The following is a 17,797-nucleotide window of genomic DNA, read 5'->3' as shown; positions in this document are numbered from 1 at the left end:
CCCCCTTAGGGGTTATTTGGTTCGGAAACAAGTTATCCCGAGATTAGTTAACCCACCCTCCCGGGGGATAAAAAAACATTACAATTCCGGGAGATTAGTTATACCATGATTTTATCCCAACTAAATGTGGGATAAACTTATCTCAAATTTAATTTCGAGATTAATTATCCCTTATCCCTCGTACCAAACGAGCCATTAAAGAGGCCCTTGCATAATTATTGTGGAAAAAGTATATCTTGCAGCAAAATTTTCATGGTAAGAACTCAAGAGCAACCAACCACAGCAAGTAATTACAGTTACTAGTGCAAAATTGAAGTCAATCGATGGGTCATTCATTCATATCGGAGACTTCTCAGCTTACACGAAAGGCAGCTGCATTCCATACCATTAATGAATTGCCTGGTATGTAAAAAATGACTGAATAAAGAAGGATCATCCAGAATAAGGAACTTGTCACTGAAAAATTTCATAGCATTCAGTTTTCTAAGCATACGCTCAATGTTTTTCCTAGAGAAGACACAATATAATGGCTAATAGATGAAAATATCTGTTAACTGCAAAAGGGGCATAGGAAGTCTGAGTTTTAAAAGCTAGAGCATGAGGTCCTAAATCTTGGATAGAACCTCTCGTTGAAAACCGCAAGAGCTTATATCATCCCATGGAAGCCAGCAGAGTCCAGCAACACAGACTTAATTTGTTCGGGATGGATGTCTTGACCTTCTTTGGATTGCTGCGATTAAATACGATCCAAAATTAAAATTACAAGTCAAAGAATCATATCCACAACTCAATGTTTTGGTCAAGGATAACAAACCAACAATTAAAGATATGGGGAAGGGTTCAATACTTGAAACATCTTTTCCTTGCTCTTCAGATAACGGAAGTAGCAGAGGTACAGTAAATTAAGGAGGAAAAAAGCAGAGTTCGCGCAACTCATGGCATATATCATCAAATATGTACTCATTGAAGTGTCAACTACCACAGTATTGTGCAACGCTCCCATTCTATAAGTAAACAAGAAAACTTTAGCAATTCTAGCGTTGCTGCACAGCTTTTCTGACATGTATGTTTCTGTGCAATTCTTATTCCCATTTGCAGTTGAACATTTTTGTTGTATTTTGAATTTGTACAGTCATTACATGCTATAATATTTTCATGATTGACATTCAAACAATTCATTTTTAAGAGGATGATTCATGTTATTATGACTACTTTTTCGCTGGCATTCACATATTGATTGATTGATTTGACATTCAAAGAAGTTTTTGACGGCTTGTTATGGAAATAGGTTTGTCATTCTAGAAGGATGTCGCGGTCATACAAAGCTGATGAGACTTCAATTCTCCATCAACAAACCTTATTGCGCGCAAAGGAAGCATTCTCTAATCCTAGTGTCCGAGATGTAGTAAGTTCACAGAAAGAAGGTACCTCAGCTCGGAAGATATCCAAGGCAAACCCATTGAAGCAGCTGATAACAGCCTGTTGAATGTCCAGTCCAAGATTGTCCAGAGCCCTCATTGTTGAGAGTAAAAGGCCTGGTCTGCGGCTGCAAAACATATGGATATTCACGGCTCTTCCTTCTCTTGCCCTTACTTCAACCTACAAGTACAAAAAGATCTGCATGCATCATCTCAGACCGATAACATAACGAATGCTAAAAGTATGATGAACTTAGACAGGAAATGCTACTACAAAAAAGATATTAATATATTTCCAATGTCAAATCGAAAAGAAAAAGGAGTAAAAAGTTTCCACTATCAATACATTTCAACATTTATGCACATCTAATGAGTAAAAAATTCCAGCATTAAGTTTCTTCTGGCTAAAAGGAAGGACATTTTACCCTTGGAGGTTGACCAGTAGGGCTAGACAGTGGGCTTGCAAATGAACTTGGACAAAGTTCTTCCTTGATTCGGCCAGGTAGAGCTGTTGCAGTTGGCGTTAAAGGGTAGAAGCTTGTTGCCGGAGTCAATGAAGAGCCAGGTGGTGTTGACTCGAGTTCGTTATGCAGGTCATTGATTTTCTGTAGAAGCTCCTTTAAGTACTCAATTGCATCTCCTAAGATTGAAGCCCTGTCCATCTGCGAACATGCAAACAAAATCACAATCTGATTCACGATAATTCACCAGGCCGAGTAACAGCATATAAGGTGTTCGCACCATTTCCAAGTTATAGCCAAGAAAAGACTTCCAGTATCAAGCAGTCAAGAAGACAAAATATCTCGTTTCATTCAGCAAGCTTAAAAACAAATGCACGGGTTCTTTAGGACTTGAGTCAGATTCAAGTTGCAACAGATGTCTCATAAAATCAGGACGACTAACCAGCAGGAGCTAACTACCCCTCCGTCCCAATTTATGTGGTAGTAATTGACTCGGCACGTAGTCTAAGAAAGAACGGAAGACTTTTAAAACCTGTGGTCTAATATAATAATAGATATTTGTGTGGATGTAAATTCTCATAAGGCAAAGTAGGAATTCTAAAGATAAATTGTTCTAAATAAGGAAAGATGAGATTCTTTTCGGGACTCACTAAAAAGGAAAGAGTACCACATAAATTGAGACCGGAAGAGTATTTTATTTTGATCACCTCAAGTTTCTTCTAAACAAATTTTCCTCAGTAAATTTGCATGAGCCTTCGAGGTATTTTAATAAGTTCCTATATACAGGTTAATATTTGGAGCACTACACCTATCTTGTTATTACTAGTAAATCAGCAACAAATTATGGCTAATCAAACTATATGAATATCTCGAATAATTGAGTAATGGAACGACTAGGTGGAGACTCAAAATAGGTCCCAGCCCCCTCTCCCCGCTGGGGCAGGTGGGGAGGGGGTTGGCAAAGAAACATACTGTAATTAAATAAATTTCATGTTACAATAAGCCAGTGAACTAGATATCACTCTTAATGAGTTACTGTAGGAAAGGTACCTTTCAAGAATAGCCTTCTATTCTCTATGTGGTCCAAAATTTACATGCTTTTAAAAATCAGCTCATAGACTCCATGTGAATGAATTTAATGCTACTATCAATTATACTTAAATTCACAAACCTTTTTGAACTATACACAACTCAAACATGGTAACCATAAGAAACCTAGCTAACCTTAAGAATACGAAAGACAAAAATAGACAAATAAAAAATACTCTCGCCGTCCTTTTATACCTGTCCACTATACAAAAAAAAGTTCATTTGTACTTGTCCCGTTTGGAAAACCAAGACATAATCATTTTATACATAATTTACCCTTACTACTATTCACTTTCCGAAGTTTAATTAGGGGACAAGAGTGGGTTGCTCTAGTGGTGAGCACCCTCCACTTCCAACCGAGAGGTTGTGAGTTCGAGTCACCCCAAGAACAAGGTGGGGAGTCTTGGAGGGAGGGATGTCGAGGGTCTATCGGAAACAGCCTCCCTACCTCAGGGTTGTTGTTGTTGTTGTTAGTTAGGGGTGTTATAGAAAACTTAGTAATTGCTTCTTAAGGGGGTGCCTAGTAAATCATGAACAAGTAAAAATGGACGGACGAAGTAACAATAACAATGCCACTCCCCCCCACCCCCACCAAACTCTTCTTTTTGGAGGTGGAAGCTAAATGCTGATGATTGTGAATGGCTAAAAACATGTTAAAATGGTAATCAAAATTCACGAGAATTTTCTGTAAAAGGAATTTCATACCTTACTAATCTTTGGAACAACAGATCTCAGCATGTAAAGCCTATCATTGAGTTTCTTCCTACGGCGGCGTTCAGCCATCAGATTCTTAGCCGGAAGTCCTTTCTTTTTCCCTTTCTGATCCACACCAGTAACAGTACTAGTTGCATTTGAGCTATTTCCACCATTTTTAACACTATCCTCTACCTTTTCAATAAGGTCATCAGAATCATAATTCAATGTAGATCCATCAAGACTTACATCTTCAAGTTCATCCAAATTACTACTACATTTCCTATTCATTTCATTCACTTCTTTATTGCTTGAAGTCTGACCAATTTCATTCCCCAAATTGCCACTACTATTATTAGCCAAGTTTTTCCTAAGTGCAGCCCTTTTTTGGAAAAGAGTAGGTTGTGCTCCAATTGAAGCAAAATTATCAAGAGGTTTTAGTAACTTAGACCTATTCAAAAACAAAGAGTGGTCATTTGCAGAATTTTCCCCAAACCCCACTAATGGACCAAAACCAGAATTTGTTTGAGGCATTTGTAGCAAATTGGTACAAGGGAATTGAGTAAAAGAACTCAAATTATTATGCCCCATTTGGTTTTGAGAGCTCAAATCTTGAAACCCACTAGTAAACATCCCATTTTTATTCAAAACACTCAAATTTTGATGAGTTTCAAGAAACCCCTTTTCACCACAACCCAAATCAAAACCATTTTCCAATGGGTTGTTTAAGGCACTAAGCAAAGGAGGAATAGTGGATTTTTGGGGCAAGAAAAAGTGAACCTGAGAAGGGTCAAGATTGTTAAAAGCAGAAGATGGTGAACAAGAAGATGATGAATCAACTGGCTGTAAAAGCAAATTGTTTTCAGCTTCAGTAAAATTAGAACCAAATTGCATGGCACCAACACTGTTGTTGTTGTTGTTGTGATTGTTGTTATTAGTAGCCATGTTGTACCAGTCTACATCTTCAGCATCAAGCATAGATTTGAATGTAGAAAGTGCACCCATCTCCATTTCATCTCTGTTGTTGTTGTTGTTATGATTATTTTCATTGTTATTTTGATGAACCCATGTACCAGTTTCTTCATCTTCTTTACCATCCATCCAACCCATACTATGAGACAGCATTTTTTTTTTTTGTTTTTCAAGAAAATGGTAGGTTCTAAAAACAGGAAAAAAAAACAAAGAAATTTACAGAAAGAATAATCAAAAGGGGTTCTAAGGTAAAAGAGAGAAGATTGTATTTTAGAGAGGCGTTAAAGGGTAGCAGAAAGTAAGGAAATACGTAAGCAAAAGGCAGCAGAAGCAGAGAAGAAAGGCAAATGGCTTTTTTCAGAGATATGACAGAACTTAAAACGTTACTCTGCTATCATTATTATTATAACTACACTTTTTTCTGTTCTGTAAAATCCCACGATATTACTACTGTTTACATTAAGCTTGATTTATAATCATAATTTGCCAACTGTTTGAGTTTTGGACTTATTGTTTTTTTTTTATCTTTTTGTTACTCTATTGGATCCACAATACGTTATCAATTTGTTTTTGTCACGCCCATTAAAAAATAATAAGTTTTATATAAAGATATCTAGTATGACTAAACTATCCTTAATTAAATATTTAATGTGAGAAGTAAGAAATTTTTTTAGGAATATATACATAAGGGTAATTTTGTAAAAATAAATTGAATTTTTTCTTGATTATATAAATGGATACTTATTTTGGATCAATATCAAAAAGCAAATTAATCACTTATTGTGCAAGTACGAGAGAGGGATAAAGTTGGCCAAAATCTAGGCTTTATTAAGTAATTAGTGAAACAAAACTAATCATGAACGTACTGCCAAATCTTCATTAATGACAACAGCAATTTGTCCTTTTTCAGTCTACTTCTAGTTGCTTACCCACCAAAATCATGGCTTTTTCTGCTTTTTTCTTTTTTTCTTCTTTCTTTTTTTCCTTCTATTTTTAATGAAATATCCTTTTTTTAGTATAATTAAGTGTTTTTATTAAGATTGATATATGAGTCAGCTTATGCGCATTTTGACTATTTTGTTGAATTTCTGTTATATCCTACTGGCATGAGTATCGAATCTCTATCTACTAAAATTTAGATAAATAAAAAGAAATTGGACGAGATTTTTTCTTGTAGAACATATTAATGAATTCATTTCTTTGGTCTTTTTTGTTTTGTGAATGTTAAAAATTCAAATATTTGAAATTCTCTTTGACAAATTGCAAATGCATGCATCAACTACCATAATGAGAAATTATGGATACAAATTAATGGAGTATAGTTGATCTCATCAAATACTTTATTATATCTTTAGCATTTTGGAAGAATCATTAAAGAAAGCTTTTGCTATTAAGAGTATTAAAGTTTCATGTTTTGAGATTAAGAGTATTAAAGTTTCATGTTTTGAGATTTTCACATATCATTCTTAAAGAATTATGGTAAATGCAATGGAACCTTGAGACTTGAGTTCTCATACACTCATTTTCAGTTCTTGTGCATTTGAATTATTTGTTGGTTGTCAAATATGCAAATTCTGAATGTATGAAGGATGATTTATGCATTACTTTAAGATATAAACAATACCATTATATATATATATATATATATATATATATATATATATATCCGTTGGAATTTTATCTTGTATAAATCATTTCAAAGTAAATGCGGGATGGGCTATGTACTACTAAATGGATTCATTTCTTTGGTCTTGTTTTACGTTAATGTTAAAAATTCAAATCTTTGAACTTCTTTTTGACAAATAATAGCATGCATTAACTACTCTAGTTATGATACCAAATTAATGAAGTGTAGCCGATCTCATCAAAGGCCATATTAACACTTTGATGAATCATTAAAGCAAGCTTTTTATACTCCCTCCGTTCACTTTTACTTGTCACGTTTTGACTTTCACGTCCCTTAAGAAATAATAAATGAAGTGCATAATTTACCATGGTACCCATATTAATTGATGCATATTTTATTGGATTTGAGAAAATAATTTGAAAAGTAATAAATATTGTGGGTATAACAAGATTTTTTTTTGTTGTCTTTTCTTGATATGTGTAAAGTGACAAGTAAAAATAAAAATATATTCTTAGTATACATGCCAAGTAGAAGTGTACGGGTGAAATATTATGTTAAAGAATATTAAATGCAACGAAACCTTGAGAATTTTCATACACTCATTTTCTACTCTATGCATTTCTTTCAGACATATAATAGCCCATTGATTATAACAAGTGCCTAATCCACGAGGTAATATAATTTATTCTTATTTATTTCATAGATAAGTCAAGATACAAGTCTAATCTAACTGTTAGTATGATATTAATTGATATTAGATGGTGGAAAATCCTAATTTAATTAATGGTTTGAATACTCAACTTAGAGACAACACCAAATATAAAACCTTGGGAACATAGTTTCCTAAGTTGAATACTTGTTTTTTAAGAGCATTTATCATGTGTCTGCACTATTATAGTAATTTCAAGATATATCCTTTCCTCAATATCGTATGTTTTCATCTTTTTACATTTAAATTCAAATTTTTAGCACCTCAATTCTAAAAGTTATAGTGCATATCTTGCGAGTCGCTAATACTTATCAATGGAATATCTCATTGTTACTGGCCTTTCAAAAAATGAATTTTATTATTGATTAGGGGTGTGTATTAAAACTCGAAAAATCGAACCAAACCGATCAAAAAAACTGATACTTTTAGATTTGGTTTGGTTTTGGTTTTGAATTTTAAAAACCAACCAAATTTGGTTTGGTTTTGGTTTTAATCAAAAAATAACCGAAAAAAGTCAAAACAAACCGACTATAAAAATAGCTATTTAAATTTATTATTACACCTATATATATGTATATTTTTATATAAAATTTCTAAAATTTATAGTACATATTAGTCATTTGTATTTTTAGTCTAGTTCTTTGCTATTATAATAATCTAATTATTTGTCTTTATATTCTAGTTTGATTGGTAGTTTTCTTTTGCTAAATACAAGAATTTATTTCATGTTAAAAATAATCGATTTTTAATTGAGTACTTAAATTATTCATTACTATTTGATTCAATTATAATCAATATATTTTGGTAAATGATGATAGGCTATAATTGCATATTTTAGTCGCTTATTACACTCGAATTTACTGCACTTTAATTGAGTTTGCGCTTTAATCGCTAGTGTTTTGCACTAATTGTGTGTTTTATGCCTTGTAAGTGTGATTCCGAGCTATATAGATGTTATGGAATGAATTTTAGTGATTTTAAGCTTTGAAGTCTGAGTAAAAGCTCAAGGAATTAAGCCGGGATCGTGTTCGGGGGTCAAATTTGATAATTAAGTACGAACGAAGACTTGAGGAGGCATATTGCGCACTGTCTAGTAAAATAGACATAACTTTTTGCTCAGAACTCCATTTGGGCTCCACAATATATGGTTGGAAAGTTAACTCAAAGGGCTACAACTTTCATGTTTTACGTTTTTCCAAATTCCAAACGAAACAGGATGAAAAACCGCGGTTTTGCCGCGACTGCGGCAGAACCGCGGTGGAAGGCATTTTCTGAAGAATGAAGAATCCGCGAGGGCGTTTGGCCGCGGTTCCACCGCGATCACGGTGAAACCGCGGTGGGAAGCGTAAATTTCAGGGGCTAAAGTGTAAAACATGGGATTTTAAGTCCTAAACCCTATATAAAACAAAGGAGGCCGGCCTAGAACAAGAGGAGGACATATTTTGGACACAAATTAGACCTAAGGAGGCGGAGAGACACTACTTTAGGGTTAGACAACATCCTTGGAGGCAAGAACACATTGGGAGCAAGGCGGAAAATTCTTCTACAAGTTTTTCCTTCCTCTTCCTATTTCTCATTGTTGGTTATGACTTTTAGTATTGTAGTTTTACATACTATTATGAATAACTAATTTGTTATCTAGAGTTTTGATAGAACCTTTTGTAGGATAAATTCTTGTTATGTTTTTATATAATTGAGCCATAGCTTTTCTCTATTTGTTCAACTACGTTTATATTGTGGTTGATTGAAGAGCTCTCAATTAGCTGTGCCTATTTAGTATGCATAACTCGGGAGAGAGTGCATATTTAGGTAATTGTTGAACAACACCACTCCCAGAGTATATGAGGGATCAATAACCGAGGGTTTAAAGGCGGGATTAGGGATAACGAAGCCTTGGGTGCAATCTGAAGTGAGATGTATTAAAAGCCAGCTAGCGTAGCTCGGAAGAGTGCGTCTAGTAAATTGTCGTAATTACTCGGGAGAGATTTACGGTAATAAGAGTGCTCATGATCGGTAGAGAATACTTAGGCGAAATTATAGAAGACATAGCGGGAAGGATTCCGACAATTGGGGTAATCATAACTCTAGACCTCCTTAATCTTTTCTCTAACCCTCAGTATCTTTAGTTGTTAAATTACTATTTTAATTTGTTAGTTAAGTAGTTAAGCACAAGAATCTTAATATCTATAAGTTAGGAATTGTTCAAGCTTGTCTTCTTGGTGATAGTGAACAGATGTAGCTAAACCTTTGTTCTCTGTGGGATTCGACTCCGGACTTGTAAACCGGATTATATTTGCAACGACCGCATTGTCCTTTTTATAAGGCATAGTTGGGCGTGATCAGTAAATGATAGATTTTTCAAAGAGCAATTGATTTGATAGTGTTACGTTGAAAATGTAGTCGCCGAAATATGTGTTTGGTAGTATATGTCTCATATTTAAGAAAAGAAACCGATATATAACCGGAAAAACTGAAAAACCGACAAAAACCGAATCGATAAAAACCCGGCTTAATTGGTTTGGTTTGGTTCCAATATTTGGAAAATCGACTTGCTTGGTTTGGTTTCTTTTTAGGGAAAAACCGACCCAAACCGAACCATGAACACCCCTATTGATAATATGAATTCATACATGTGTGTCCGTGCATGTTAGAACATATCCGGGCAGACCTCCCTATAACAACATCCCCATATATATAATAACACTTCATTATAAAAGCCAAGTTTTTTTCTGAACCAATTTTTATGTTATGTTTTAATATATGTTCTCTATAACAACACTTCGCTATAACATCAAAAAATATTCGGAACAAATGAGGCTGTTATAGAGAGATTTGACTGCATGTATATGAGTTTAAGTTTTATTCATCAATAATATAAAGTACATTTATACAATTAATATATAATTTTTTTTATAATTATCTATATATAGGATTTTAAAGATATTTGCTCCAAATACAAACAAAAGAAGCTTGACTTGACATAGAAATAAGGTGTGACTTGGTCCCTCAATTTGAACTTTTATGGGAACTTCAACTTATAAACCGGATGAACCAAAAGGGCCAACTATATAAGCTCCACGTTTCGCTATCTTAACAACGCAATATATACCTTTTTTGACCATACAAATTGCCTCTTAGACATGCAAGCCCACCTTCATTGCACTTTGAATCCCTTTTAGTCTACTTGATTTTTCTACTTCTCATTTTGCTTTTTAGTTTGAATAGTCATTTATTTTAAAGTAATGGTCTATTTACTACTATACATTTAGCGAAGTTAGATGTTTACCAAACCCAACAACAACAACAACAACGATCCAGTAAAATTTCACTAGTGGGGTCTGAAGAGGATAATGTGTACGCAAACTTACCCCTACCCCGAGGGGAGTAGAGTAGATGTTTACTAAACGCATCCCATAAAAAAGATGGCGTAACAGTAAAAGTTGCAGTCATATGATTACAAGGTCACATGTTCGAGCCGCAAAAATAACTCATTGTATAAATACAAAGTAAAGTTGCGTACATACGACCCAACATGATCGCCTTTTGTGGGACCTCGCACATAACGAGAGTTTAATGCATCGGACGGCCTCTGTCTACGTTAGGATAGGACGCCAAATTTGTTTTTGTAGAAAATGGGGGGGGGGGGGGGGGAAGAAAAAAGGAACAAATTAGTCAAAATTGAGGAGGCGTTGGGAAAATTATAAAGGGAGGGAGAGCCAAGAATCCCGTGAGGCCTTAAATTTTACCGCACCCAATTCCCAATTATAGACTTTAAATTCTGATGGGCCCTCCATTTAAATCCAGCAAATGCTAACTCCTCAATCCTCATCCCTTTCAATTGTCAGGATTTGGTTGCTCAACCTCATTGTCCACTTGTCCATTCTCACCTCCACACTTTTCTTTTATTTTTGTTTTCCGCCCGATGTTTGGTATCTGTTAAGACCTAACTAAATTCGAATTTGTGCCAGAAAATTCTACATTAGAGATATAACAAGCTCTTGGTGTTGTTTAATGAAGTTGTATAATTTTGAGATGATAGACTTATGATATGGAGGAAGGTACATGCTTCAGTTCAAATGTTCAAGAACTCAATTAAATAACGATATTTTAAGTTACTAGTTTCTATAAACGTGCGTTGCACGTTAATAATGGCGCGTAAGGGTTTAGTCAATTATATATGTATATATACATAGCAATTGTTATAAAGCAATTTTTGTAAAGCAATTAACATGTAAAAATACAACAATCATTTATATCAAAAGTCAATGTTATTACATTAGTATAACACTTAAAATTGAAATTAATTGGACATTCTCTGAATCTGCATAAATGATCAATTTAGTTAAGCTAGATAATATTATTATGTACTTATAGATCACAAATCTTATGTAGTTATCGTTTAAAAATATGCAATGTGATCATATTTTACGTGAGACTTCTTTGTAGACAATATTTTTTTGTGTGTGTAGGTTCGCGTTTGACTCTTTGGCTGCTCTTTCATGATTAGAACCCTGGTCATCGATATTGATAACTCTTCTAAAAGTGCAACATATAATTGTTCGTGCGATAGAACATGCTTCAGCAAATACCGTCCAATAAAATTGTTTGACCTTGAGCTTATTTATTATCAATTCAAAATACAAGTGTATTGAAAATTATTATTGGACGAATTTAAGAAGATATTCTTTATTTTCTGGAGATGAAAGATAAATTCAGGGATAAATACATGCTTAGAAGCACCTTGATCCATCATAATTTTTGCATATATGATATTATAGTCAAAACCTCTCCCTACCATCATTGTACCGTTACATAAGTCATTTGACAGTTTTAAATGTATGGGCATATTTTTCTTGTAAAAAGAAACTACCATGCAGGACAATGGAAGATCCTTTGTTTGTTATTATACTTTCATGACACTAACACATATAAGATATGATGAACTTAATGTACCTATATGGTGAAAGGCCATTTACTGAGTATTTAAGTATTTTTTGTGGTAGTAATTACGTTGTTGGTATCATCTTCTAACGAGTTAAATTGAGTAATATTTTACTTTCATCAGAAAACTTGAAGATTAATATCTCTTGCAGTCTATCAACATATTAATTTCTGTTAGCTAAGATAAATTTTTCTATCATATACTTTACCCATTTTTTATTTTCCTTTTATGACAAAAATTATTTATTCATTAAGAGATCTTCGCCACTACGATCACAATTGGGGTTGAAAACTAATTATTCTGGAATAATTAAGGATCAAATTATCTTTTATTGTATGCTCTTCTCCATCTCTGACTCGAAGTAAGAAATTAATAAATGTTGGTCTGTTCTTGCTCTCATATACTTTTTCATCAAACAGTTCATCAATATCTATTATATCTCTAAACTTCACGTCAATTGTTTCGATCTTCTGACGCTTCATCCCATATTATTGTATTTGCTTTCCTTATCGATTTAATACCACCAATCTGTTTAATATATTTAGGATGGTTGTTTCAGTTGTTTGAAGAGGTATGTCGAATTTACAGTAGGTCGTAGGACCCCTGGTAAAATTATTATCGTTAGTGCTATCATGCCTCATGATCTAACATTTGCAAATAATGCACGATATAGGAGTATTTTTTAGATCCTTTGGGGTTATCTACAAAGAATAATACCCCTCTATAAGAATTGACTCTTTGTAATATAACCTTGAATGCTTGTTTTATTCAGGATTTAGCTTTGATTGTGCATTGAAATGTTCCTAAGGCAAGTGTTGGCCTTTTCTTCAATAATTTCTCAGTATTTTGATGCAACATTATCATCTCGGTCCTGACTAAGTTTAGGTAAATCATATCTTTTAGCACTCTTATCCATGTTCTCTAAAAAATAATTAATGCTCTTTAGAGTGCATGAGTATGTGATGAGCTATCATGTATCCTTCTGAAGTTGTCTGACATATCTTCATAATTAGCATCATACAATTTGCTAATGTCGATTGAATTACAATGCAACCAAATCTCAGAGTGCTGATGGCATTTTGAAGAAAACTGTGTCACATAAGCAATGAGAAATAATGCTATTTGATTCTAATTATGCACTTTCTTTTGCAACTTTCTTAAATGTCTTACACGGTCTTCCATTAATAGGAGTAAGTTTTAAATGAATGTGGTCCCCTGACATAATTTGATAATAATTTCAACTTCTCAAGTAGTATCTTTCACCCTCTTTAGTGTTTGCTGTATTTTTCAAGAAAAGAAAATAAATAAATAAAATTGACAAAAGATATTTAAAAAAACTTGTGTGTAAACATGAAATTTCTTACCCGTAGCAATCCAACCAATTATAATTCTCTTTTATGTTTGGCCTTGTCTTCAGCTGTGGATTTCCAAACTAAAGAGGATTATCATTTGAAGTGGTGATGTAACTCTTCATTGACCGTATCCTACCAGAATCCTAAATCCTACCAGAATCCTAATGCTTATTATTTCCAATTATATCCTTTCCTTGTGAATTCTAGCATTCAATATTATAAGGTTATTTTCGTAAACCGACATTGTATTCATGCTTTTATAATAATATAGATTAAAGATTTTTACTCCTTAAAAAGACAATTTATATTAACTTGTAAATCTAATGATTTTGTTTTCTCTTGAAAGCATAATCACCAACAGTTCCTTATTGGGTCCTATCTAAAGAGCAATAGCACACAATATTAGTAATATTCGGTGATTTCACTAACTCAATAAGAATATTACATATATCATTACATACACAATTAACGTAAGTTAGTGCAAATAACACAGTCAAGGTTCACTAATTATTTGAATGTTGGCGGGTCTCTTTGTATGTGTTGTTCGGAGGAGGACTCAATGATAGTTAAAATTTTGGTAGATAGGGATGCGTATAAACTTCTTTTGAGGAACGGGCCAAACCGAGTAACATTTGATTAGACACAAAAAAAGAATATTAAAAATTCGAGCGACTGAAACTGAAGCTGAAGCAGCTACTTTCGAAGTAACATAAAAAATAATATAAAAAACAAGTAAGTTGGGGAAACTAGCTAACATAACCAGCAGCAGAAGTGTGGCCATATTAAAGAAGTCGGAAACATTAGTGGCTACTGTGGAAATAAATAGTGATAGTAACAAGTTTAAAAACTTAAAATGGTGTGTTGGGGGGAGAGTGACAATTAATAAGAGCTACAATTCAGATACTAACGTTGTCTTATATTTGAAGAGAGAGCAGCAGCAGGCAGCAGCTTTTACAATTTCTTCCTTTTCCTCGTGAATTTGAGATATTAATGCTGCTATTATCCTCTATTTTTCCCCAAATTTTGGAAACAGACAGACGAAATTATCATTTAATAGGAAAAAAGATCTACGGTTTCACATATGATTTACGTGTTAGAAGATAATTCTTATATCTCAAAAATAAAAATATACTCCCTCCGGTCCAAAATAAGTGATTTTTTGGATATTTTCACACAGATTAAGAAATCCACCTTTTAGCATTAATTAGCAATGGAATTGACCATATTAACCTTTACTATCTCACATAAACACTCCTAGCACATATTCCAACACTATTTACTCCAAGGACAATGTAGGGAAAAAATAATTAATTCATTCTTGAAATCTGAATGGACCACAAGAAAAAGGCCAAAAAATCACTTATTTTGGACCAGAGGGAGTAACATATTCATTACTTCCTCCGGTTCACAATAAGTGACCAATTTGCTTTTTCATTTTGGTTCAAAATAAGTGTCCAGTTATGTAATCAAGAAAGAATTCAATTTGTTTTTACAAAATAACCCCTATGTACATATCCCTAAAAAGTTTTCTTACTCCTCACATTAAGTGTTTAATTAGGGATAGTTTAGTCATAGTAGGTATTTTTGTATAGAATTTAGTATTTTCTTAATGGGCGTGCTAAAAGCAAATTGGTCACTTATTGTGAACCGGAAGGAGTATCATTTACTACCCATGATTAATAGCTATTATTATAATATTATAACTGACTTTTTATTAATATCCATACAAAACCATCTTTGATTAGCTATTAGTGGCTCTTGAGTTCTTTTGTTCAAATTATTATTATCCATTGCTAATAGCCTTTTAATGGCTTTGGAAGTTACAAAACGTTAAGATTTGTTTTGTAACATCTTTTCTTATTAATTCTTTAGTTTTCTAATGCTATATATGTTGGAGCATTTAGCTAGCAATCTTAAGATGGTTGTTCTTATCTATAAATTCTCAAATTCTTTATACTTTCAAGTGTGTGAAAAAGTAAAAACTTTTCTTTCCCTTCTTTTGTGCTGGGTTTTCTTTGATTTATCGTTGTTGTTTCTGCTCCTAGTTATTATACTAGAAGAGCTTGTTGAATCCTGGGGGATACGCCTAATTTTATTTATCACTGCGTGAGCGAAATATCCTTAAGGACAGTGTCCTTGACACGCCTCAAGCTAAATCTTTTATATATTCTCCATAATTATCCAATATTTTTCCAACAATCTTAAGGATATTTTCGCACTGTGTTTATGGAGAATATCAATTCTAATGGTCGTTACATGCTACTCAAACTGGCCAACGCGAAAGAAACATAAGCATTCTCCATCAATTCTAGAATCTCGAGAGTACTAGACGATGTGAATAAATTATATTATTGTATGTCGTTTTTCCTGGCTCTACTTTGGAATACACTTTTCGCAAGTTGCTGCTTCAATTTTATACATTGCTGCATTGTGGAGAACAAAATGCACAAGAAAAATTAAGGTATTCTTTTTTCTAGTATTTGAATGTGCTTAAGCCTACGTAAGTGTAGATTTTGTATAGTTATATAATTCAATCAGGGGTACAAAATTATATTTATTTAAGAAATCATTTTTTTTTCTTAAAGCTCTCAAAAACTTTTGATTCTTATTATTAATTAAGAATTACATTGAAAAGTGGTAACCATCTAATAGAAAAAAGTGGGTTAATGACGAATCTCTTCCACATAAAAAATTGACGAAATTTACTATGCCAAGTTGTCACTTCCATTTTCTTTGAGATCACATGAACAATTTTTATCCAAACCTTTATCAAGATAACGTGCTTCGAAAAAAAAATTCCTAGATAAATTTTCTGTCTGTTGGACGGGTTAATTCTATTTATGTAATTGGAAATTGAGGTGAAGGAAAATTGAAAAAGCACATAAGATTGAATGGTTTAATTCTTCTTGCGATGATGTACTAGATTTAAATATTTATTTTACTTTTATTACTTAAGATATTGGGACTTTTTAATTAATTAATAAATTACATGTGTATTGGTCCATACGATAATCTTCGAGGTGAAGCTATATATTAGCTTGTTATTTATAAAGTAGAACTCTTTATGAGTTGTGAAAAGGTTATCTCCTTAACCTGAAATTTTTAAAAATGTGGGGGACCATGGTGTCCAGAGTTATATGCATGATCTTAAGAAGGAAAAATGTGAGGAAAAAAATTTATTTAATAATGTTATAATAAAACTTACAAATTTGAGATTTTTCGTGGCAAAAATTTGTATTGGAAGATCAAAAACATGTTGTATGTCTGGTTTTGAAAAATTATTTTGCTTCGGGTCTTTTAGTCGTTTGGATGAAAAAATCATTGAATTATGACTCGTTTCCTACTAATTTGAGATATTTTTATAGAAATTAAAGTTGCTTCTATATTTAGAAAATTTTACTTTGGTACTTGACTATGGAAGATACAAAAAGAAAATAAACTCTGATGTGTTGAAAGATGTTTCAAAAGGCACTTCTACAAAAGTCAAGTTTTATTTAATTTTATGCCTTACTTGAGAAATACTATGAGTTAGTATTTTGTATGTGAATTTTCCACTGTATTAGAAAGATACAGTGATGATATTGAATCTCAGATTCAAATGAGAAGAACTCAATAGAAATTGTGTGATCACCTTTTGGTGGGTGTTGTGGTATTAAAATTGTATGGAAGTGAGGTTGATTAAGAAACCTCTTGGTGAGTTAAACCGACAATAATTATGTTGATGAATTGCGATTGCCAAAGCGTAATAACCATTGTAAGAAAATAAATCTTTCAATTGGAAAAGTAGACACATTTTTTAAAGATATAATGTCATAAAGCAATTGCTTAGAGATGATAATTTTTTATACATATTATGTGTAGTAAAAAAAAAAGGATTTGGCCGACCCTTTGACTTATAAGTGAAACATCGAGGGGTTGAGACTATTGCCAATTTGAGTTATATCAACAATGATGGTAACCTAACCTATGTGATTGGAGATCCCATGAAGTAGGTTCATATGGGTAATAACAAGTCATTAGTTGATCAAATATGCACTATTAAATTATGTCTCTTCCTATGGTGTGTGTATATATAGTGCAAGACTGCAAGGAATGTGAGGTTGAGTTATTATACTCTTACCAATAATCCATAGCACTTTATAGGTAGTGTATTGAGCTGCAGAATACACTTGATGGATGGACCTATATGAGTGTGGAGTGGGGCCGCTCCTATGAAATCTGTGGCGAAATTTCTAGAGCACTCATGAAAACCAGGCGCGCGCATGGCCTATTAGCGCAAAACCGCGATAAACAACAAAATGTGTGGGGGTATAATGTGATAGATAAGACACTAAACTTACAAAAGAATTCTTGGTTCATAGAAGTTTTAAACTTCACCAATTGTACTGTAAGTTTAATCTTATTTTATCTAGGCCTGGTTTATAGTCCAAGAGACACCAGATTCGACGCATTATGCTCATTTGTGAAAACCTAGCAAAATTTCTATTTATTTATTTTAGTGATATTATTTTTGAGATATGCGGGGGGATTGTTA

General features: G+C 33.1%; 1 protein-coding gene across 1 annotated transcript; it reads right to left on the bottom strand.

The window, feature by feature from the left end:
- Positions 406-5,029, bottom strand: LOC109223513 (transcription factor ICE1-like). Its single transcript, XM_019387860.1, has 4 exons — positions 3,674-5,029; positions 1,844-2,080; positions 1,429-1,599; positions 406-730 (listed from the first exon to the last, which is right to left on the bottom strand). The coding sequence occupies exons 1-4, from the start codon at positions 4,784-4,786 to the stop codon at positions 647-649; spliced, it is 1,605 nt and encodes a 534-aa protein (XP_019243405.1). The 5' UTR covers positions 4,787-5,029; the 3' UTR covers positions 406-646.

Source organism: Nicotiana attenuata, chromosome 3, assembly GCF_001879085.1.
Source record: "Nicotiana attenuata strain UT chromosome 3, NIATTr2, whole genome shotgun sequence".
NCBI lineage: Eukaryota > Viridiplantae > Streptophyta > Magnoliopsida > Solanales > Solanaceae > Nicotiana > Nicotiana attenuata.
The sequence above is the reverse complement of the archived record's forward strand: the minus strand, read 5'-3'. Positions and strand labels throughout refer to the sequence as shown.

Excerpts from the sequence above, each read along its gene's own strand:
- LOC109223513 (XM_019387860.1), bottom strand. The coding sequence starts at position 4,786 with ATGCTGTCTCATAGTATGGGTTGGATGGATGGTAAAGAAGATGAAGAA. Across the intron at positions 2,081-3,673 it reads TTGTTCCAAAGATTAGTAAG|ATGGACAGGGCTTCAATCTT; the intron begins GTATGAAATTCC and ends GCATGTTCGCAG. Across the intron at positions 731-1,428 it reads TGGATATCTTCCGAGCTGAG|CAATCCAAAGAAGGTCAAGA; the intron begins GTACCTTCTTTC and ends ATTTAATCGCAG.